We start from the raw sequence: 23,823 nt of genomic DNA, 5'->3' as shown, positions 1-23,823 counted from the left end.
CTCATGTGGATCTTGAAGACCATGGGGGAAGGGAAGGGGAAAAATAGTTACAAACAGAGAGGGACGGAGGCAAACCATAAGAGACTCTTAAATACAGAGAACAAACTGAGGGTGGATGGGGTGCAGGGGAAAGGGGAAAGTGGGTGATGGGCATTGAGGAGGGCACTTGTTGGGATGAGCACTGGGTGTTGGATGTAAGCCAATTTGACAGTAAGTTATATTAAAAAAAAAATGTTTACCAAGCTGAAGGGAAAACAACTGAGAATAAAACATATTTCACACTGATCTTTTAAAGAAGCACCAATCATTTCTTCCAGTTTCCATCATTTACTTTCTTCCTAACATTCATTTATTCAACAATGACCCAAGTGCCAATGTGCCCGCAGCGCACTGGGGACACTAAACAAAACTATCACCATTCTGAGTCTGACTGCTCGCTGTGCAGGTGTCCAGCTCTGACAGCAGCTCCAAGAGTACTGGGGGAAAAAAAAAGGCTTTGTCTAGACAGAAAAAATTTTATTTTATTTAGCAATTCATTTTCCGATTTTTTTTTAATTTATGAGAGCTAAAGGGAAATAAATATAATACTGTGGTATAAATCTGATATTCAATTTAAAAAAATTTAAATTATGTTAAATTTTTTTTGCTTCATGTACATGTCCCATTGATTCAAACCATACAGTAATAAGATACAGAAATTTCATGGACAACATACACAATAAAAAATTGTTCAGTGGTATAACAAGTCATTTTTGAGAATTACTTTTATCATGTTTTCTAATAATGTCCATAAGATTAGCACCTGTAACCAGATCATTCTGTGTCTGTTTATCTTTCTGTTGTTCCTTTCTTTTCTGGTCGTGAAGGTAAGGGGAGTTTAGTAACTGTGGGGGAAGAATGGATCCTGTGGGTTTTACTCTTTTTGCAATATCCCAGAAGAGTCTTTTTGAATTGTTATTGATGAAAGTAATCGCTGTTCCATTTTGACCTAATCTCCCCACTCTTCCAACCTGAAATGAAATGCAAAGGACATTTTCAAAATGTTCATATAAAACCTTAATGTCTCTTGCAAGAAAATTAAGATTAGTATTTAAAGAGGCTTTACTAAGATTAACGTTCATCATTCCCATAGCACTTTTTGTATTGTACATCTCAATGTATTTTGTGAAATCAATTTAGGTAGACTGCCACCAGTATCTTTTTAATGAAATAGCTCAAACAGAAAATACGAAAGTGATTACATATAATACCAGTAAGGATTGTTTGTGAACCCTGTGTTTCAGTTCCGGTATCTTGTGAGGGGGTGGCCAATGACATGAAGATGTTTCTTACTGTGGATAGGGGTAAGGTAAAAACTTTCTGAAAGCTACTGCGTTTAGAGCAAGAGGACTCTTTAGAGTACTTCAGTGCCTTGAAATGTGAGATTTAAGTGAACTCATTTTTGCATAAAGTTCTCATTTTGATAAAATTAAATGAACACAAAATTGTGATGGAAATACATGATAAGGAACAAAATTTACTTGTCTCCAAATATACTGAGAAACTCTTCAGAAGAAGGGGGTAAATACACAGTCATGGTCAATTTCTGCTCCTTAACTGAAATGTAGAACAAAGTCTATATTCAGAGTATTTAAATGATTAGATCGTTGCTGCCAATATATAGGACATTTTTAACGTTGTAAAAACAAAACAAAACATGGCCATCTATGGAATGAGACTGGGCACAAGAGAAGAAATGTTGCTTTATTTATGTTACCGAATTTTTCCAATAAAACTAAAAACTAATATAAAATATAGCTGCACTCACGAACTGGAAGAGAAGATTTGCGAATCATGTATCTGATAAGGATCTTCTAGAATATATAAATTCCTTTTACAACTCAATAATAAAAGGACAACCCAATTAAAAAATAGGCAAAGAATTTAAAGGTATTTCTCCAAAGAAGATACACAAAGGGCCAGTAAGTACATGAAATGATATTCATTAGTCATTAGGGAAATGCAAATCAAAAGCACAAGGAGATATCACTTTATACCCATTAGCATGGTTATACTTAAAAACATAAATAACATAGGTGTTGATAAAGATGTGGAGAAACTGGAACCCTCATATATTGCTGGTGAGAATGTAAAATCATGAGGCCACATTGGAAAAGAGTCTAGCAGTTCCTCAACATGTTACACACAAATTTACTATAAGACCCAGCAATTCCATTCCTAGGTGTGTCCCCAACAGAAATGAAAATTAACATATGTTGGCAAGGATGTACAGAAAGAGTAATACTAGTACACTGTTGGTTGGAATGCAAATTGGTTTAGCCTCTGTGGGAAGCAGCATGGAGTTTCCTCAAAACATTGAAAATAGAATTACCATATGATCTAGTAATTCCACTACTGGGTATTTACCCAAAGAGCAGGAAAATACTAATTCAAAAAGGTAATATGCACTCCAATGCTTATTGCAGCACTATTTAAATTTTTTTTAACATCTATTTATTTTTGAAAGACAGAGACAGAGCATGAGTCGGGGAGGGGCAGAGAGAGAGAGGGAGACACAGAATCTGATGCAGGCTCCAGGTTCTGAGCTGTCAGCACAGAGCCCAATGCGGGGCTCAAACCCACAAACCTTGAGATCATGACCTGAGCTGAAGTCAGACGCTTAACGACTGAGCCCCCCAGGCGCCCCTGCAGCATTATTTACAATAGCCAAATTATGGAAGTAGTCCAGATGTTCATCCATACATGAATGGATAAAGAAGATGTGGGGTGTGTGTGTGTGTGTGTGTGTGTGTGTGTGTGTGTGTGTGTAATGGAATATTATTCAGTCATAAAAAAGACTGCAATCTTGTCATTTGCAACAACATGGACCTAGAGAGTATAATGCTAAATGAAATAAGTCAGAGAAAGACAAATACCATGTGAGTTCATTCATATGTGTAATTTAAGAAACAAAACAAATGAACAAAGAAAAAATGAGATAAACCAAAAAACAAACTTTTAACCATAGAGAACAAACTGATGGTTACCAGAGCGGGGAAGGGAAAGGGTAAAATAAATGAAGGGAATTAAGAGTATACTTATCATGATGAGCACTGACTAAAGTACAGAATTGTTGAATTACTATATTGTATACCTGAAACTAATATAACACTGTATGTTAACTAGATTGGTATTAAAATAAAAGAAATGAAAACCTACATCCACATAAAAACTTGTACATGGGGCGCCTGGGTGGTTTAGTCGGTTAAGTGTCCGACTTCAGCTCAGGTCATGATTTCATGGCTTGTGAGCTCAAGCCCCACATCAGGCTCTGTGCTGACAGCTCAGAGCCTGGAGCCTGCTTCAGATTCTGTCTCCATCTCTCCCTCTCTGCCCCTCCCCTGCTCGTGCATTGTCTCTCTCTCAAATATAAATAAACATTAAAAAATTAAAAAAAAAAACTTGTACATGGATACACACAGCATTATTCATAGCAAACAGAAAGTAGAAACATGCTAAATGTCTAGCAACTAATGAACAAAGAAAGGCAGTATATCTTTGGAATATAATGTAGTAATAAAAAATGTACAGATACATGCTACAACTTGAGTGAAACTTGAAAACACTGTGATAAGTGAAAAAAGGCAGAGAAGAGTACATACCTATGATTCCATTTATAGGAAATGTCTAGAAGAGATACATCTATAAAGACAGGCATAGAGTAGTGGTTGCTTAAGGTGTGTGTGTGTGTGTGTGTGTGTGTGTGTGTGTGTGTCTGTGTGTGTGTGTGTGTCTTTGTGTGTGTGTGTGTGTGTGTGTGTGTGAGAGAGAGAGAGAGAGAGAGAGATAAGGAATGGGGAATGACTGCTGAAGGGACAGGTATGGGGTTTCTTTTTAGGATAAAAATATTCTAAAATTGACTGTAGTAATGGCTGCACAACAATATGAATATGCTAAAAACCAGTAAATTGACTTTCAAGTGGTGAGTTGTATAGCATGGGAGTTCTATCAATTGAGACATAATTTATTCTGAGATATTTTATACTGTAACATAAGCTGTTCAAGAACATAACTGCAATACTCTCTAGACTCTAAAAGCTGACTCAACAAATTCCAAATTATTTGCCCAGAAGTCCCTACCCCCTAAGTTAAAAGCAAACACTTGGGAATACCTACTATAATTTAAAATACACATATCCTTAAAAAACAATAATAAAAATAGAATAAAATAAAATAAAATACACATTCCTTTGACCTAGCAAGTCTCCTCCAAGTCTATTTTATAAATATACTGCATGAGAGAAACAACTGTATAGATGGATGTTCACTGCAGCATTATTTAACAACAGAATATTGGAAATATTTGATTATCCATCAAATTGTAAAGGATTTATTGAATTATGGTAATCCATACAAAACACTACCATGTAGCAATGAAAATAGATCAAGCCCAATTGAAAGCAAGTAAAAACATTTGAAGAGTTTAGAACAGTGCCTGGCCATATAGTAAGCACTCCATACATATCAATATTTTTTAAATGGTACCTATTATGTGTGCTAATAAGGAAAGATGCCTAAGATATATTTAATAAAGAAAGCAAGGCATAGAACAGTTGGAGTAATGTGGTCCCATTTAAGTAATAAGCATAACACGGTACGCATATACATGTGTACTTGTGCATAAACATGCATTTTATAATTTCTGCACCATTAACTGTTGTAACCACTCAAAAATAGGAGGGTTACCTTACAGAGACTTATTTTTCACTTCATATCTTTTGTTATTTGTATTATTTCTTATTGTGTTTATGTACCGTTCAATTACTGAAGCAAACAAACAAAACACACCCAGATATAAGAACTAGAAAAGCAGAAGGATATGGGGCCATTCTGAGTAGAAGTCAGAAACTCTACATACTCAACACCCCCTGAGGCCATTGCTCAGGGTACACTGTGAATGTGAACGATAACTCATGAATAACTGAGAGCAATAGGGTTGACTTTGGGATAGCAAGAAAAAGTTACATAATTGTAATCAGTATGCTCTATTAAAGAAGCAGAGAAGCTTCTTAAGTATTTTAGTATTTTTAGAAAATTATTAAAAACTCAAAAGAAAATAAACTTCATTTATTTGAACAATCAACTCCTGTGTAATACTCAATTCCCTGATGCACAGGTAAATGAGGTGGGACCAAAGGGAGAGAAAGAGAGAGAGAGGCACTGCTATATTACTAAATCTAAGTAAAAATAAAAGCAACAATGCATTAAAGGCACTAAAAGCGTTTCAGTGGGTGATCCAAGTAAATGTGGCATTCAGAGGGAATTCTAAGAACATTACAGAAAGGCTTTACTTGAAAAGTCTGTAAGTGATGCCGGAGAAGGAAGACAGGTAGCAGTCAGTGAGATAACACGACGCTAACAGAAAGCTCTATTTCTGCTAGAAAGAAGAGCCTGCTGTTATCTTTGGCAGCAAAATAAACAAAACTTTAATAGGCGAAAGACTAGAACAAATAAGGATATGAAGAAGAGATGAAGACAAGATTCCTAAAAAAAAACAAATACTTTAACGTATCAATTTTATTTCGGCCAGATAGACCAATTTAAAACAAAGCCTTTTCTTCCCCCTGATTATAAACGCTATTTAATATGCTCGCTAAGTAAGAAATAGAAAGGATGGGGCGCCTGGGTGGCTCAGTCGGTTAGGCGGCCGACTTCGGCTCAGGTCACGATCTCATGGTCCGTGAGTTCAAGCCTCGCGTCGGGCTCTGTGCTGACCGCTCAGAGCCTGTAGCCTGTTTCAGATTCTGTGTCTCCCTCTCTCTCTGACCCTCCCCCGTTCATGCTCTGTCTCTCTCTGTCTCAAAAATAAATAAATGTTAAAAAAAAAAAAAAATAGAAAGGAAATTAAAAACAAAAACCACTACTTAAAATTTTATTAAACTGATATTTTAGGTTATTTCCAATTGTTTAGAAAAAAAATTTTTTAATGTTTATTTTTGAGAGAGAGACAGAGTGTGAGCGGCATAGGGCCAGAGAGAGAGGAAGACACAGAAGCTGAAGCAGACTCCAGGCTCAGACCTGCCAGCACAGGGCCCAAGGCAGGGCTCAAACTCAAGAATCATGAGATCATGACCTGAGCCGAAGTCGGACGCTTAACTGACTGAGCCACCCAGGCGCCCCTCCAATTATTTTTTTAATCCATTTTAGGCACACATAGAGTTTTTAAAAACAAAATTTAGCTTATATAATGTTTTAAAAGCAAAACTATATAAAGTTTATAAAATCTTTTTAGGTCTATGATAAAACTTATTTTTTCTTTTTTAGAATACTGTCTCACTTTTTTTCATTTATTTTATTTTAGAGGGAGAGAGCAAGCAAGCAGGGGAATGGGGCAGAAGGGGGGGGGGGAGAGAGAGAGAGAGAGAGAGAGAAAGAGAGAGAGAGAATCTTAAGTCCTGACTCAGGGCTTGATCCCACAACCCTGGGATCATGACCTGAGCCAAAATCAAGAGTCAGATGCTCAACCAAGCCACTCAGGCACCCCAAAACTTTTTATTTTTTAGTTACCACTCTATTGACAATGCCTTGCCCAAGAGAACTCAGGGAGGAAACATAAAATCTCTTTACCTGATGCACGTACTCATCCATACTTGAAGGCATGTCGAAATTGACAACCAGCCTGACACTGATCAAGTCCAGGCCTCGTCCCAGGACTCCGGTGCTCACCACAACTTCATAGTCTCCTTCAAGTAATCCCTTCCCCAAAAAGCAACAAACTTCATTATTCAGAATTTATCTTATATGGTTTTATCTAATTCAGATACCTTTTCTTCTTTTAATACTTTCTTCAACATTGTTGTTGCAGTATCTTTTCAGTAAGTAAAGGTCTTAGAATACCTGAGAAATCTGTGTGGTTTAAATTCTTCCCAACCACCCCCCGCCCAACCCCATCAAATGTTTTCTCTTAATGTACTCAAGCAAACCCTTTCCAAGGGTGAACTACTGCTCTGCCCCCGTCTAAACTGACCTGATTTCAGAAATGGTAGATTCTGAATTAGTAATCTATTTAGCAGATAACCCTGTAGGGAACAGGCTTATTGCTCCCAAAACACAGAAGCCTGAGCAAGAGGAACAATTAGCTGACAGTCACTGCTTGCCTGAAGTTCTTGCAGTCATGAAAAAAAGGTCGCTTTAAAAACCAGCTGGTAATAGGGGGTCCCTTGAAAACAGAATGCTGAGTGCCAAACCTTCAAAATGTTTTTCCTTTCTGTTTGTGACTTCTCCGAATGTATAGACACACTTTTTAGACCAGTGATTTTCTGCACTGCCTCACTCAGCAGATCTGCTCCCAGCTTGCAGTCCACAAATACTAACACTGGAGGCTTGAAGAGTTTCCTATCCTGAAAAACGAAAAACATATGTTTAAAATTATTCATACAACATAATTTACAATGGGAAGTTTTTCTGAAAGCATTAGTATAAGCTAGTTATCAACAGGCTTATAGAGGAAAAATGAGTGTTAAAATGAATGTTTTTTAAATATGCACAAACAGAAGTACAACAGTCTCCTGCTGTTCATATTTCTCCAATACTTCATTAATATTGCAAAAATAATTTTAAAATTTTGAGTGCAATTTAAAATTTTAAATACTGTTCATAAGTAAATACAAACATATTTAACTTAATACCTTATTTTTAAGTAACTGTGCTGCACATATTACCCACTTAACAAATTTCTGCTTAAACAAGTTACCGCTAAAAGATTCTATTTCCCAAGGACAGAATGATCAAGAAAGAACTTGTCTTTAACCTGATATATAAAACTACTAAAAATTTTTCAAACAAAAAATATTACTTAAGAATAGTCTTGATATTTAAACATCTTTCTATAATAGGGGGAAAAAAGGGCAATTCTGCATCCATACAGTAAGCTTATATAAATAAATATTTATCTGATCCCACAGAATTGAGGTAAAGCAATTTAGTTATTAAGTATCTATACTAAATTCCCCAAAGGCTGCATCTAAAAATCACAATCTTAAGGACTGTGAAAAATGCAAACACAATCTACAAAACAGGGTTGCGCAACTACTCACATTTAAGATTTCAAACAATTTTTTCTTTTTGGCTGGTTCTTCTACCCACAAAATAATCTGGCGCACACTGGAACAAGGCAGGTTCTTTTCCCCAGTGATAATTCTCACAGGATTATGCAGAAGCTGGCTTCCTAGTTGTTCTATGCTACCTGGAATTGTAGCTGAAACCAAAATGGTCTGACAATCATTAGGAACGTTTTCCAAAATGTCAAGCACTTGCTGTTGAAAGCCCATCTTTAACATGGTATCAGCCTAAAATAAAATCATTTTAAAGTTAGTCCTACTGGACATTAAAACCCTGGGCCACCCAAGGAAAAAACTGAAATGATTATGAACATGAAAAATTAAAAACTTTTACACAGAAGAATATACCACAATGTCAAAAGGTAAAGGATAAACTGGGAAAATACATATTTATATAAAATTATATATTGGGTAATTACAGGTTTTCAATGATATACAAAGGTTTTTATGGCATTAACAGTGGCAAAAAAAAATGTATATATCCTAAATATCCACCTATAGGGGATTTAGTAAATAAATTATGGTAGATCCACATAATACAACCCTCTGCTATCATTAATTATGACTGGAAAGCCTTTTTTTTTTTTTTTTTTTCCAACGTTTATTTTTTATTTTTGGGACAGAGAGAGACAGAGCATGAATGGGGGAGGGGCAGAGAGAGAGGGAGACACAGAATCGGAAACAGGCTCCAGGCTCTGAGCCATCAGCCCAGAGCCTGACGCAGGGCTCGAACTCACGGACCGCGAGATCGTGACCTGGCTGAAGTCGGACGCTTAACCGACTGCGCCACCCAGGCGCCCCTGGAAAGCCTTTTATTAAGTTATAATGAATCACTGCTAGCAGGAAAAAAGCAAAGTACAGAACACTATGTATAACATGATACCAGTTGTGTATACACTCAAGAAACTCAATTGTTGACTCTGGGGAGAAGGCTTGCAGGCTGTAGAAGGGGGTGCAATTTAATTCTTCATTTTATAGCTTCTTGCAAAGTTGTTTTTTTTTTTAACCATGGATGCATATTTATAATAAAATGTTAAATAAGTAAAAACATTTACTGTTGGGGGCTTCCACTTCGGTATATACTCCTGTGTTGCTGGTCTTTAAAAACAATTTATGTATTACTAAGCAAACAGAAGGAAAAAAATTAAGTTAAAGCTGCTTCAAAATAATAAAGATTAAGGCTATCTTGATTTTTAAATACAATCTAGCTATCTATAATTTTGAAAAATAAGTTATTTAACTATTTTAGAGTATTTAGACTAAGGCATTGTATTTTTAAGCGTCCAGTAACATACTATTAAAGTATGAACACACATTTTAATATTCACTCTGTGACATTTAAAAATCTAAAATAATCATGATGGTCTGGGTTTGAACCTGACTCTACCTATGACCTTAAATTAACCAAGGTAACGAATGGCTGTAAGCCTCAGTTTTTCCTTTTACAAATGGGAATGATAATAGCAGCTACCCCATAAGGCTGCTATGAGCATTAATGAGGATACATTATGAGTATAAAATATATAAAACACTTGGGACCACGTTCACAGCATGGTAAGTCTCAACGTTTCAATTTACCATGAGACACAGAGCACGCGCACACCCATGCTATGTCTTGCAAATATCCCCTGCTTTTCTTCAATAATCCCACTAAGCCCCCCTCATCTCAGGAGATGGCCTTGCTTCTCCCGGTTCAGAAAATAGAGAGGCCATCAGAAATAAATTCGCTCAGTTTCTCTTCTCATCCAAGCTTCCCTGCATCTAATCTGTTTACACTAACACACCCCCAAATCCAGCTACTTCTTTCCAGCTCACATTTGTGAGACTCCTCCTCATCCTGTCACCCCCACACCAGAAGCCATCTACCTCAAGCATCCAGAATCTTCTAGAACATCAATCAGATCTGTTACTCCTCTGCTTAAACCCTCCAGTAATTTCCCATCACATGTAGAATAAAATCCAATTGTTAAGCAGTCTTCCAGTTTTCATCCTCATCCACTTCTCTGACTTCATCGCCTACCATTCCCCCATCTCACGTCCCACGACCCTGCCACACCAGCCTTCTTTCTATCCCCAACTACCCCATGATCACTCCCACATCAGCTCCTGAACACTAGCTGAAGACTGATGGAAGCAGTCTTTCCTCCAGATGGATTTTTGTGTGGTGGCTCCTTTTTGTTCAGATTTCAGCATCAAAGTCACTCAGAGAGCCCTCCTCCCATACCAAATTGAGAAAACCCCTATTGTCTCTGTCACACTACCTGTGCACATACATCTATCAGAGCTTATCTCACTTTCCATCGTATCCTCAAAACCAAGGACAGTGTCTAGCATGTAAAAAGCCCCAAAAATGCATCTGATAAACAAACAAGCATTCATCAAGTCTAAGCACCGAAAAAGCACTGTCAGGCAGTTCACTAGTCAGTGTGTCCCAAATCTCCCTAAAGAATCACCCAGAATGAGTTTTTAAATATTCCTGGACTCCAACTCAGACCTACTGAGTCAGCATATCCAAATAAGAGGTCTGGTCTTTTATTACATTCGCTGAGTACACTGGGTAATTCTTACCATTAGGGAAACCTGGGCAAACACTGTGCTTGATTACTGGGATAATGCAAGGAACATAAAAGAAATTATAAAGTCTACATATAGGTCAACAGAGCAGAGAGGAAAGAAGGCCTGAAGTCTATCTAGGGGACTGACAGAAGGTTTCAGAGCCATGGACACATAAAGGAAGAGCAGGTGGATGGGGTGGGAGAGAATTCTAGGCCAAAGAATAGGTAGGAAGACAGAGCAGATTTTCTAATTCCAAAAGAATTATCTTAGTTTCCATGCCTTTTCCTTTATCTTCATTGTCCTCTTAGAACAGAGACCTCTCTTTTCAGGGATATTACTTGTTCTCACTTCCTTCCTGGTCTCTCAAACTACACCATGTTTACAGACTCATCTTCAAACTCCACAAGCAGACACTTGGCCCCAGTCCTTGTCCCTCTCTAACCTTCCTCCCTTAGAGAAACCAGTGTGTCTCATGGATGCTAATGCACATTTCTCATATCCACACAGCATTTCATCCATCATTCACAAGAAATTCGACATTTCTAAAACCAAACTCAAATATTATTGCCAAGCTCCAACTCTTACCCACTTGCCCTTTACTTAAAATTAGAGGCACAACCAGCATTTATAGAGTCACGTCAACCACCTTATTCTCCATCCTCTCTCATATTCAGTCATCAGAAGATTCATGAATGACTTACAGTGGTTCTCAGATGTCCTCATGACTCCCACTGCCTCCGCCCTGTCCCTGACCCTACTCACCTCTTGTCTGGGTTGCTAGCCACTCTGTCCCACAGATTCTTTCTTCTTTAATTTCTCTTGCACGGAGCAGAATAACCTTGCTCAACTACCACTTTCCACTTGTGACACCCCAACTCAATAATTTTGAAAGCCTCATTGTTTCCCACATCAAATCCAAGATCTTCCTCCTCCCTTTCAAGGCCCTCTATAATTTGACCCCACCCTAACTACCCAACTTTACTTCCTATTATTTCTCAGGAAGAATGCTTCAAGCTGGTTGGTCTCTCAGTGCATGTACTTGGCCTTTCTGCCTCTGCCTATGTTAGCTTCTTCACCTGGAATACTGGATACATTCTCTAGTTTTCTAAATCCTTTTCCATCTGTGGACGACCAGGTCAAATCCCATTACCTCAGAGAGGCCATTTTTTACAGTGCCAATTCACACAATCTCTTCTTTCTTTCTCTTGGTCCTTAATTGCACTGAAAAATTAGCATATCATACATAGTCCTGTTTTTTTACTAACAGCTTATATCAGGCGTCAGCAAACTAAGGCTCTTGGGACAAACTCAGACCTCTGTGTGTTTCTGTAAAGTTTTATGCGAACACAGTCATACCCATTTATTTACCTACTGTCTATGGTTGTACTGAACAGTTTCAACAGAGACCAAGTGGCCCCTGAAGCCTTAAATATTTACTATCTGGTCCTTTACAGCACGAGTTTGCCATTCCCTGGCCTACATTACACACTTTAGTACTTTGTATTTCAGTATATATGATAATGCTTTTGCTTAATTTAAAGTGTATATGTCTTTTTCTCCAATAAGGTTTCAGCACTTTGTAGGCCTGAATAGTATTTAAAATTTCTTTGTGATTCCATCCAAACTCATCTAGAGCTGGTCAATTTACATACAGGTCAGAGAGGAAAGAAGACCTAAAGTCTATCTGCGGGACTGATGGATGGTTTCAGAGCCAAGGACTCTGAATAGCACTTCTATGCTGACTTCAGTTTCAGTACATGACCAATTATGTTGTTTACCAGCTCATTTCCTTAAACGCTGAGGAGCTGGGACAGAGGCTGCACATAACAAGCACTCAGTACAGGTTTGCTGAATGAATACTCCTTTTGTATTCTGAGCATAGCACTGAGGTGTCCTGTGAAACCCTATTAATTGGCAAAGATGGAAATGTCGTGAAGAGAAGCAAACAGGAATGGAAATAAACTTTAAAATCAATGTATCCATTTCTCAGGCTCATAAGATGGCAAGAACTTAAGAACATAGGCTTATCAACAATGGGAAGCCCATTCATACTTGCAGGGTGGCAGTAAGTCTGATGATAATCCAATGCAATAAATCAGTTGAACCAAAAGGCACACCAGGAAAATGCTGACCTAGCAGCACCTTTTAAAGGACTGAGTAACAGTTCACAATAGCCAAGGTATGGAAACAACCTAAGTGTCCATTGGCAGATGAATGGATAAAGAAAATCTGGTGTATGTATACACAATGGACTATTATTCAGACAAACTTCTTACATTTTCAGTAACATGGATGGACCTGGAGGGCATTAAAGTAAGCTGGACAGAAAAAGACAAATACTGTATGATAGTACTTATATGTGCAATTTAAAAAAGTTCAACATGGGGCGCCTGGGTGGCTCAGTCGGTTAAGCTGCCAACTTCGGCCCAGGTCATGATCTCGCGGTCCGTGAGTTTGAGCCGCCCATCGGGCTCTGTGCTGACAGCTCAGAGCCTGGAGCCTGTTTCAGATTCTTTGTCTCCCTCTCTCTGACCCTCCCCCGTTCATGCTTTGTCTCTGTCTCAAAAATAAATAAACATTAAAAAAAACAAATAAATAAAAAAATAAAAAAGTTCAACATAAGAAAATAAAAGTCAGATTCATAGAAAGTAGTAGAAAAATGATTGCCAGGGGCTAGAGAGTGGGTGAAACAGGAAGAGGTTTAGGATAAAAGGGTAAAAACTTTTGGTTATAAAACAGGTAAGGTCTGACATGCACAATGTGGTTACCATGGTTGGTTAACACTATACTGTATAACTGAAATTTGCCAAAGGAGTAGAACTTAAATATTCTCACTGGAAAAAAAAAGGTAAATATATAAGGGAAAAAAAACAGAAAAAAAATAATAAAGGACTGAATAACATTATTTTACATTTTTACAGGACTTTTCAGTCTATGAGACATTTTCACAATGTCTGGAAGATTAAATGACCTGCCCAGCATCCCACAGTAGGTAGAGTAAAGGCTCAAATCCCAGTCTTGCAGTCTCATCCAGGTGTTCTTTCCACACCCCCTGGCACCCTACTGCTACTTACTGGGCCCCACAGAAGGCAGGCCAGGTTGCCATCACTGGTCAGCACCTGGACCCCACATCTGTGACCCCTGCTGGGCCTCTGCTCTGTGACTGCTGTTGGGACGTGTGTGAAGGCAGAAGTGCAATGCCCTGCAGGCAGAACCGGCACATGTCCAGCCTGGGCTGACACATGGTTTTGTGTCCTCATGCTTGTTCACATGGTGGAATATCAGCAGATACTAACATATTTATTTTATCTTGTAAGCAAACCAAAAATATAAAAATGCTTATCTGCTCTATGTACCACTGAAAATCACAACCACAAATGCCTATGACCACGTAGAAAAAAAATACAAAAGGTCATCCAATTAAGCATTCTCAGCTACTTCCAAAATCCCTGTTAATAGTTATTTGCCACTGATCCATTTATTTTTGTAGACAAATGATAGCCAGTGTCAAGTGTTTAAAAAACTTATCACTGAGAATACAGTAGCTGTTGGATTTGTGTTTTCTGTCAATTAGGAAAAGACAGTTAATTTTATTTATTAATGTGGTTTAATTTCAGTGCACTATACCTTAGGGTAGTTGCAATGCTACACAGGAACTAGCTTAAGAATGACCACTGCAATTTAAAAAAATCCCTAATTTTTTTTTCCTTTGGGGAGAAAATGCCTGAACACACAGTGAGATTATATAACTATAATGTATTTTTCATAAACTATATAAAATTATGTAACTAATGTTCTAAGTAACACTACTTACTTCATCTACTACTACAATTTTTATACCACGGAGTTCTACAGAGCTCTGTTTTATTATATCCAGAAGTCGCCCAGGAGTTGCAATGATAACCTGAATAAATGAGAAAAAGATAATAAATTAGATAATATTCCTTCCTTCCTTTATTCATTCTTTCTATGTATACTTACTGGGTGGCTAATATGTGCCAGTCACTGAGGTTAGGTACTCAGAATCAATGATGATTAAGTCAGATGTAGTCTCTGCTCTCATGAAACTTGTAACACAAAGGAAGGATCAGATAAATACTCATGAGGCCAGTATGGTATGCAATAAATGGGGGCATCTGTCCAGTCCTCGCTAACATATAAGCTAAACCCTAACACAGAAGTAGTGAGAGCTAGCAAGGAGAGGACCAGGTGGAAGGAAAACATCCAAGAACCTTCTGTGGCTGGAAGGCCACAGAGGCTTCCGCGAGGTAAAAAAGGGGAAGAAAGACTTGGATGAAGCTTGAAAGTAGGCAGAGACCAGACCAGGAAGGGCTCTGCAGGCAGGCTGACCGCTATTTGGCTCCGTAAACAAGTGCAAATCCCTAAACCCCTTTGGGCCTGCTATTTCATTTTAAATTAAAAGGTTGGGCACAATGATTTCTAAAGTTGCTCAAGGCTCTTAACAGTTTTATAATAGTTGAAGGAGTAGTTAAAAGTAGGCGCTGTTTAGTCAAACTTCAGTAGGAGTCTTACCTATAGCACTTAATAAATGGCATGAGCCTCTGTTCTCACATTCATAAAATGGAAATGATAATTATTATAAAGATTACATGAGACGGTGCCTGGCGAAAAGTCAAGTTACAAATGATCTAATAAATTCAATTGTATTCCACTTTTCAAGGACACAGCAACACAACGGCAAGCTCACAGAGAATGATAAAATTTCAGGGTTGTAAGGATCTGTATCCATAGAGCTACAGAGCTCTGCTTGGTTTCTTCAGAAATACTGTAAGCATTTAAATCCATTTCAATTATTTTGAACTGAGTTCATCCCTTCTTTTTTTTTTTTTTTTAATTTTTTTTTCAACGTTTATTTATTTTTGGGACAGAGAGAGACAGAGCATGAACGGGGGAGGGGCAGAGAGAGAGGGAGACACAGAATCGGAAACAGGCTCCAGGCTCTGAGCCATCAGCCCAGAGCCCGACGCGGGGCTCAAACTCACGGACCGCGAGATCGTGACCTGGGTGAAGTCGGACGCTTAACCGACTGCGCCACCCAGGCGCCCCTGAGTTCATCCCTTCTATTCCTCTTCTACTTTCCCGCATTCTGCCGGTTTGGAAGTTAGAAACTTTTTTTTTTCCCATTCTTCCAGCGCTTCCCTTGAATTTTAACAAATATTTGTAATTTAATAAAATCTAAAATTAATTGACATATGTACCTTTTTCTTGAACAATCAAGGGCAATTGATTTACACCAATCACAACCTTTCTGCACTTATATGCTACATTTGGCCAGTATTTTCCTTTTTTTTTTTTTAAACCCACAAATTGTTCATGACTACTTTTTATTTGGTCAATATTTGTTTACGCTTATCCATATGCTTAGTATTGTCTTTGCTCGCCATTCTTTCTTTGATCCTAAACCTTCCTTTCCAGAATCAGATTCTTTGTATGTGGAATATCTTAGTTTAATGATCCTTTAGATACTCTATTGGTAATAAACTCTCTCAGCTTTGTTCATCTGAAAAGGTGGCTATTTTGCCCTGGCTTTTGAAAGATCACTTTTTGGACAGATTTTTTTCTTGAAATGTTTATTTATTTTTAGGAGAAACAGAGAGAAGGAGAGAGAACGAGCAGGGGAGGGGCAGAGAGACAGGGAGACCAAGGATCGGAAGCAGGCTCTGCGCTGACAGCAGAGAGCCTGATGCAGGGCTGAAACCCCTGAACAGTGAGATCATGACCTGAACCAAAGTCAGATGCTTAACCAACTGAGCCACCCAGGTGCCCCTTGACAGACACATTTTCTCAGAGGGCATCTGTGAAAGACACGGCCCAGCATAGGGAGTGGGAGAGATAGGAGGGTGAGAAGGGGCCTCCATAGAAAGGTGGCCCTGCACAGGGTGTTGGTGGTCTCAGGGGGCGAAGAGGGCGCAGGGTGGAGCCTAGTAAGAAGGCATCACTCTGTGGCAGTGGACAGAGATGAGGACGGGCAAGGGGTTACATAGAGGAGGATTGGTCAAGTAAACAAATATATAAAAGATAATGGGTAGCAAGTTTCTCACTGCCAGGGTTACAAACACGGAGACAGAAAACCCCAAAACAAATCTTGTTGTGTTTAATTAGAGTTGCAAGTATCGACATGAACTCATGGTCTCCGATAAATACAGATGCAGAATACCCAATTATGGAGTAATTCCCTCCCTCTATTCACTAAGAGGTCCTAGAAGCAATGATAACTCAATAGCAAAAGCCAACAGCAATGAGCCCAACCTAGAGCCCAGGTCTTGGTTTCTAAATACTATCCTGTAGCAAAAGGAATCATGGCCACTTGGAGAAAAGCATGATTCCAGGGCTGAGGCAAGGAAAGAACAATGGAAGCATGAACATCTTCTTCAGACAGAAAGAAACAAAGTGCTCAAAGAATGATGGGCATATAATAAAAGGACACAGAAGCCAACTTGATGGTGATTCCACTGCTCAAATTGGGGACTACTGGAGAATCAAAACAAATAATGGTAATAACAGATTATAATCCTTTATTTTTTAATTCATTTTTTTTATTTTAGAGAGAGAGAAAGAGAGCAGAGGAGAGGGGTAGAGGGAGAGACAGAAGCTTTTTTTTTTAATGTTCATCTATTTTTGAGAAAGAGAGAGAGCAAGCACACATGCACAGTGGGGGAGGGGCAGAGAGAGAGGAAGACAGAGGATCCAAAGTGAGGTGGGCTCTGTGCTGACAGCAGTGAGCCCGATGTGGGGCTCAAACTCAAAAACTGTGAGATCATGACCGAAATCAAGAGTTGGATGCTCAACCGACTAAGCCACCCAGGTGCCCCCAGATTATAATCCTTTAAATGAAATAGGAAATCATGAGTCTATACTGATATAAGTATATACATATATATACAGGTATATATGTATATACTTATATATTATGTAAGTATATATATGTATATATTATATGTATACACATATATAAAGAATAAGCTTGAAATGTGGTAAAGCACAAGAAATTTACAGTATGAAAATACTCCTCAAAATACAAAGAGAAAAATAAAACTTTACAGTTACTTTACAGGTAATATCACCAGTAAAAGGACAAACTGACATTATGTATCATCTACAAGGATGTAATGAAAAAAACAAAGCATCTCTTCTATGATATTCCTTTCAAACATGCATAACTTGAATCTAATCAATTGAGGGGCCTTCTTCAAACTAAGCAGTTTATAATCCTTTAAAAAAAAGCAAAGACTGAAGAACTCTTCCAAACTGAAGGAGATGAAAGAGACATGACAACTAAATGCAAAATATGATTCTGAACTGGATTCTTGTGCTATTAGGAAAAAAAAAAAGGTGATGGGACAATTAGTAAAACATGAATGGGGTCTGAAGAGTAGATGGCAGCAACATTAATTCCTGATGCATTCCAGTGTATCCATGTTAATTTCCTGATTCTATAACTGTATTGTGGTTACATGGGATAACCTCCTTCTCTGTAGGAATCACACTCTAGGGGCACCTGGCTGGCTCAATCAGTAAAGCATCCTACTCTTGATCTCAGGGTTGTGAAAGCCCCATGTTGGGCACAGAGCCTACTTAAAAAACGAAAAAGGAAATCACACTTTATAGTAGCTATGGATCCTTAGATAAATCCCATCTTTCTGAGATTCAACTTCTCAACCATAGAAGATGGGATATGTCAACCCACCTTCAAGAGCAAATATGAAACCTGAATAGGATAATGCAGGTGAAAACATCCAACAGGATTTGGCATATGACAGACACTCAATAAATTGTGTCCCTTTCTGATAGAAACAAACTTAAGGGGCACCTGGGCAGCTCAGTCGGTTAAACGTCTTGATTTTAGCTCAGGTCAAGATCTCCTGGTTCATGGGTTCAAACCCCGCATCTGACTCTAAACTCATAGTGGAGCCTGCTTGGGATTCTCTCTCCCCGCCGACCCTGCCCCTCCCCTGCTCCCTCTCTCTCTTTCAAAAATAAATAAATAAACATTAAAAACAGTAAAAGATTTATTAAAAAAAAAACTTAAAAAAAATTAAGGCTTGCTGGGCAAGAATTTAAAGGCTAACCTAAGGGCACCTGGGTGGCTCAGACAGTTAAGTGTTCGACTCTTGGTTTCAGCTCAAGTCATGATCTCACAGTTCATGAGGTCCAGCCCTGCACTGGGCTCTTCACTGGCAGCACAGAGCCTGCTTGGGATTCTCTCTCTCCCCCTCTCTCTTGCCAGCCACCCCCTCAAAATAAATAAAGTTAAAAAAAAGGTTTGACCTAAAATCACATTCCTTAAGGGCAAAAAAATAAATAAATAAATAAATAAATAAATAAATAAATAAACAGAACAACAACTAGCTCCCATATTGCTTACAATGCTTTTCAAAGGCATTTTACCAAATTGGTGCTCACCTTAACATGTTGTCGCAAACGATAAAGCTGTGGAGGTAAGGGTAAGCCCCCTACCAGAAGCACAGTTTTCATGCGTGGCAGACCACTCATCAATTCTTTAGCTTGGCTCTCTATCTGAATGGCTAATTCTCTTGTTGGCGTAAGAATGAGTGCAGATGGAGTTTTGCTCTGCAAAGATGGGAAAAACAAGTCTAAAAGCACTGGCAATTAATTCCTGCAGATGTGGACTAAATCTTCAAAGTGATTCTAGGAACGTTCCGTCAGCCCAACTGGATATGAACCCTCCTGCCTTCTGTTCACTGCAGATGTTCTCTCCAAACACTGTTGTAAATTGAACCCATTTCTATCGCTTCTCGGCCTTTTGGCTAAGATCAAGTGTAAATTGAACCCATTTCTTATAAAACACAGACATACAATGAAAAATCAAAACTGGGGCCAGGGAGGAGCAGCCACAATAACCAAGGTGGGAAAACCGAAAGTTTGCTCCCAGTCAAATGGACTCTGCAATCTCCAGCCATGCTCCTCTGAAGAGAAAACCATGAAGATCTGGTTAAAGCTTGGCATCCCACCCTTGGCTCTCCTATGGATTCACTTACTGTTACAAATGTCCTATTTCCTGCACTGTAGCTCTGTTTTGGACATCCAGTGAGTTTTACCTATATTTTAAACATGAGGTGTTTTCTTTTATTTTTTCCTCACATTATCTTCTACAATTCTTAGTTTTCCAAATTTTCCTCCTTTACCTCTCCTCTCTTTGCCTACATTTTCCACTGGTTTCCCTTCCTGCCCTACTCCAGACCCCACAAATTCAATAGTACTTGGTAAACATTGTGGTTAAAGTAATTATGTGTGTGTGGGGGGGTGCTTTATGCACTATAAACTCACAAGTAAAGTAAGGCAGCATTATTTTAAGATGAACCACGAATCACATTTAAGGGTAGCTTTTGAACTCTACGATAGCGTTCTAACTTTGGTATAAATCAGTTTTTTCAAAACACAAAATCCAAGGAGGCTAAATGGACACAAAAATTGCAGGTCACCCAGTCAGCAGCATTTCTTTCCCCAGAGCAAAAGTTTACTTCTTGAATAGAAAATCTGTTGAAGATATTTTGTAAGGAAGGCAATTTTTAAGACCTTCAAGGAAAAGATCTTTGGTCCAATCTAATAAAAGGAAAATTCCCTAAAATTATGTTCTTCATACAAACTACCATCAGAAGCAAAATCACTAAGAGCACTAACGACTAAGATTATAGTTCAGTTTGCAGCTTTAATGTAATTAAGGCTGAAACTTGGTATATGCCTGACTTGCTTCTGAGAGTAACACATGTGAACTCTTACCTCACATAAAGCTCGAGTGATAACAGGAAGAAGAAAAGCGGCTGTTTTTCCTGAGCCAGTATCCGCACTGGCCAGAATGTCTCTTCCCAGGAGTCCTACAGGAATCATCTGCATTTGGATGGGGGTTGGAACTTCATAGCCCGATTTCTTCAAGTTGAGATTTAAGGCCTCAGGGAAACCACAATGCTCGAAGTCAATAATAGGTCTGGTGACATCTTGCCCTTGAACTACAATTCCTAGCTGCCGTTTAAGATTTTCAATCTGGTCTTCCTGAAGGTTCAAAATAAAGGGGTGCTCTTTATAGACATAAAAAGCATTAAGTGGAGCCTCGGGCTCAGAATCAGCTTTCTGAGGACTGCTGAGTTTTAATCTCTCTTCCTTTTCCTTTACTTGCAGAAGATGTTTGGCTTTACACTCCAAACTACACACATCTTCGTCTGTCTTATCGCAGATATACTCTCCATAACGACCACAAACAACACAGACAGGTTCTCCAGGTTCTGCCCAGCGCTGTGTTTTGGAAAATGACTTTACAGGCTCTTCAGAAAGATCGCTATCCTTTGCGTCCTGCTCAGGTCCAACCAAACAAACCTCAGCCAACTGGCCAGCTGTGCTGGGGAAAGGGCATGGTTCTGTGCTGGGCCTGTCTGACGTCGTGGCTTCTTTTGTAACTAAAGCATCAGTTGAATCATCTCTGCCTTCATCCAGCTGAAGGTCTTCTGCATCTGATTTAATTTTCTTAGCTGCACAACTTTTGCTGTCATCATTAGCATTCCTCTTGATTTTTAGAGATCTTGGAACAAACATCCTCTGATATTCTGTTGAGGAAATTATATAATGAGATTTATTTAACCCTCAATGAAGAATAAAATTCACATATAAAGTATGGTTATCTTGCAGTCAGCCTAGTGTTCCTGGGCTTTGCCTGAAAGGAATAGAAGAAGGCATCATGACACTACTTAGAGCAAGCTTTTCTGCCATTCATCAATTTCCTCTGGTGAAAACAAACAGACAGCCCTTTTCCTTACACATGGGAGTGGTGAAACTTTGCACACTGCTTAGCTCAGCCTTGTGCATACTGCCTGCTTCTGTTTACTGGCTACTTGCACTTTGAAATACCAAATATTACAGAAATTCTGGAGTAAATCCTTTTATTACGTTTTCACAAAACAGGAGAAACACTTCACAGCTGGAATCTCGAAAATCAAAACCACAAGGCATAGAGAAAAAATGCTATTTTGATGTAATAAGTAACCCGTATGTATTGCTATGATCCACAGTGCTTAGCGCTTCAAGACCTGTTAACCTGATCTTCACAAGCTTGGAAAGTAGGTTAGCACCACCGCCCCTCCCCCCGGACATATATAGATATTTATTATGCTGTATTATGTATTCTATTATAATTTTTCACATGAGGAAACTTGGCCAGCTAGAGATTAAGTGGCTTGTCCAAGCTCACACCATTCTCAAGTGTTAGAACCCAGGCATTCTGGCTCCAGAGTGCAAGCTCTCAACCACTGCTATGCCTATCTCCACCAAAAATGTTTTTGCAAAATGACTGTGGGCTGTGAAACAAGGCTTTTAACCTAATTTTGAGCCTATTAAATATACTAAAACACCTTTCTCAAAAAAAATTCTTAGGATAAGTTACCAGATTCAATTTTTCCAGAAAAATTCCAACAAAAATGCAACTGAAGGTCTAGAATTACTATCCCAAGTCTCCGCGAATGTCAAGGAGGTGGGGAGAGGGACGGCTCTGTGTCGGCAGGGAAGAGCTTGGAACTCAAGGTCCTCAAATGGCGAAAACGGAACCGGCTCCGGCAGGGAGCGGGGAGCTGCGCGGCCTCCCAGTCGCCGGATCCCTCCCGGGGCGCGCTCCCAGACCCTCCCCTCGGGCGTTGCCCCTCACCCCCGCCCCGCAGCCCCGCACCCTAAGGCGCACGCACGTCACGGCGCTGCTAGGAGACGGGGAGGGCGGGGCGCCGGATTCCGGCCGGAGGCCCGGGACCCCGCGACTACAAGGGTGGGAGGGGGACTGTGTACGGGGTGGGGGGATCCTACCGCCGCGGCCTAGCGCCCCGCGTCCCAGAGGCAAGGGAGCACGACGGGAAGGAGGCCCGAGCGGCCGGGGCCCGCGGCACGCTCACTCGCGCAGGCCTGGGGCGCGTCCGCTCCCGCTCGGGGCCGCCTTTCCCCTCCAGGCGCTGGGCCCAGTTTCCTGCCGACAAGCCTGGACCCGCTCGGCCACACCACGGTTAGGAAAGGCCGTGCGGAGCGCAGAATCCACTTCTCCGGGTTTTGGAAGGAGGCCGCGGCGCGCCTCAGGGCGACGGGGAAGGCGGGGCTACCGCGGGAGGCGGAGCTTGGCTAGTAGCTGACGGGGGCGGGAGGAACGAGGGAGGGGCGGGGACTGGGAAGTTCCGCGCCTTTCCTTGCCCTTCCCGGTTCCCGGCTACTGGTAAACTTCGGAGCGTGGCGGGAGCTGGCCAAGTTCTGCAGGGCGGGGCGGGTTTGGGGATCCTCTTGGAAGAATTTACGTAATCGAGTGGGCCAGGACTGGTGAAAAACAGACCGCCCGGAAAGACTGAAGCGGGTGGCGCGGGGGCCTGGTACACTTAGAAAGTGGGAAGTCTGAGTGTAAAAGGGAGGGGCAGACGCCCCAGAGGCCTGAAAACCCGTTCTGCTTTTAGCTGGCAAAATAACTCTAAAACTAAATGGAGTAAGTTTAACATGATGTATTTGATACGCTGGATAATATTTCCATACTACCACCCCACCCATCACCAAACAGAAAATAACACAAGTCACGGTTTTGGTCCCCATGGATTGCCATTTCTCTGCTTTGCTAGACTCTGGAGCCACATGATGCGGAGAAAGCAGGGGGGAAGGAAGGAGGAAAGCCAAATTTGCCGACTTCAACATTTTTCTTACCTATTCAGAAATACTTTCAATCTAATGTTTGGTGCATACAAAATAGCATTTTGAACAATTAACGTTAAGTTTTAAAGCGTGCTGATAATACGAAAGTCTGTGACTCCGCCACGTTATTAGTATAAGCATGTATCCCTTCATCTCAGATTGAACACCTTGCTGCTTCCCTCAGCGACACTATGCTGGATTTCTTTTCTCTCTCCTTTCCATTTTAGTAGTTTTATCAGAGTTGGATGCATTCCTAATTGATACATTGTTTCCTTTTCCTTCTTTTTGAGCTTTATAAAAACAATATATATCTAGCCGTGTGGGATTCACTTTTTATCATTCAGCATTTGTTTCTTTGATTCCTCCAAGTTGTTAAGCGTAAGCAAGCAATAAAGCATTCATTTTTACTGCTATAATATTTTGTATCTGTAAAGTTGTTTACGTGTATTTTCCTATGTACTTTTGAATTGTCTTCAGTATTTTGTAT

General features: G+C 39.8%; 1 protein-coding gene across 4 annotated transcripts; it reads right to left on the bottom strand.

Moving 5' to 3' along the window:
• Positions 1-215: 215 nt before the first annotated feature.
• Positions 216-22,758, bottom strand: DDX59 (DEAD-box helicase 59). Of its 4 annotated transcripts, none has more exons than XM_045456566.1 (8): positions 22,479-22,758; positions 20,418-21,235; positions 19,080-19,247; positions 14,470-14,559; positions 8,076-8,327; positions 7,227-7,379; positions 6,607-6,735; positions 216-1,010 (listed from the first exon to the last, which is right to left on the bottom strand). In XM_045456566.1, exons 2-8 carry the CDS (start codon positions 21,222-21,224, stop codon positions 747-749), a joined length of 1,863 nt encoding a protein of 620 aa, XP_045312522.1. In that variant the 5' UTR covers positions 21,225-21,235; positions 22,479-22,758; the 3' UTR covers positions 216-746. The 4 variants fall into 4 exon arrangements, with proteins under 4 accessions (XP_045312522.1, XP_045312525.1, XP_045312524.1 ...); XM_045456569.1 differs by having other exon boundaries at positions 8,076-8,252; XM_045456568.1 differs by having other exon boundaries at positions 22,565-22,752.
• Positions 22,759-23,823: the final 1,065 nt, after the last annotated feature.

This window comes from Leopardus geoffroyi, chromosome C3, assembly GCF_018350155.1.
Source record: "Leopardus geoffroyi isolate Oge1 chromosome C3, O.geoffroyi_Oge1_pat1.0, whole genome shotgun sequence".
NCBI lineage: Eukaryota > Metazoa > Chordata > Mammalia > Carnivora > Felidae > Leopardus > Leopardus geoffroyi.
Note: the sequence above shows the minus strand (reverse complement) of the source record. Positions and strands in the feature narration are given on the sequence as shown.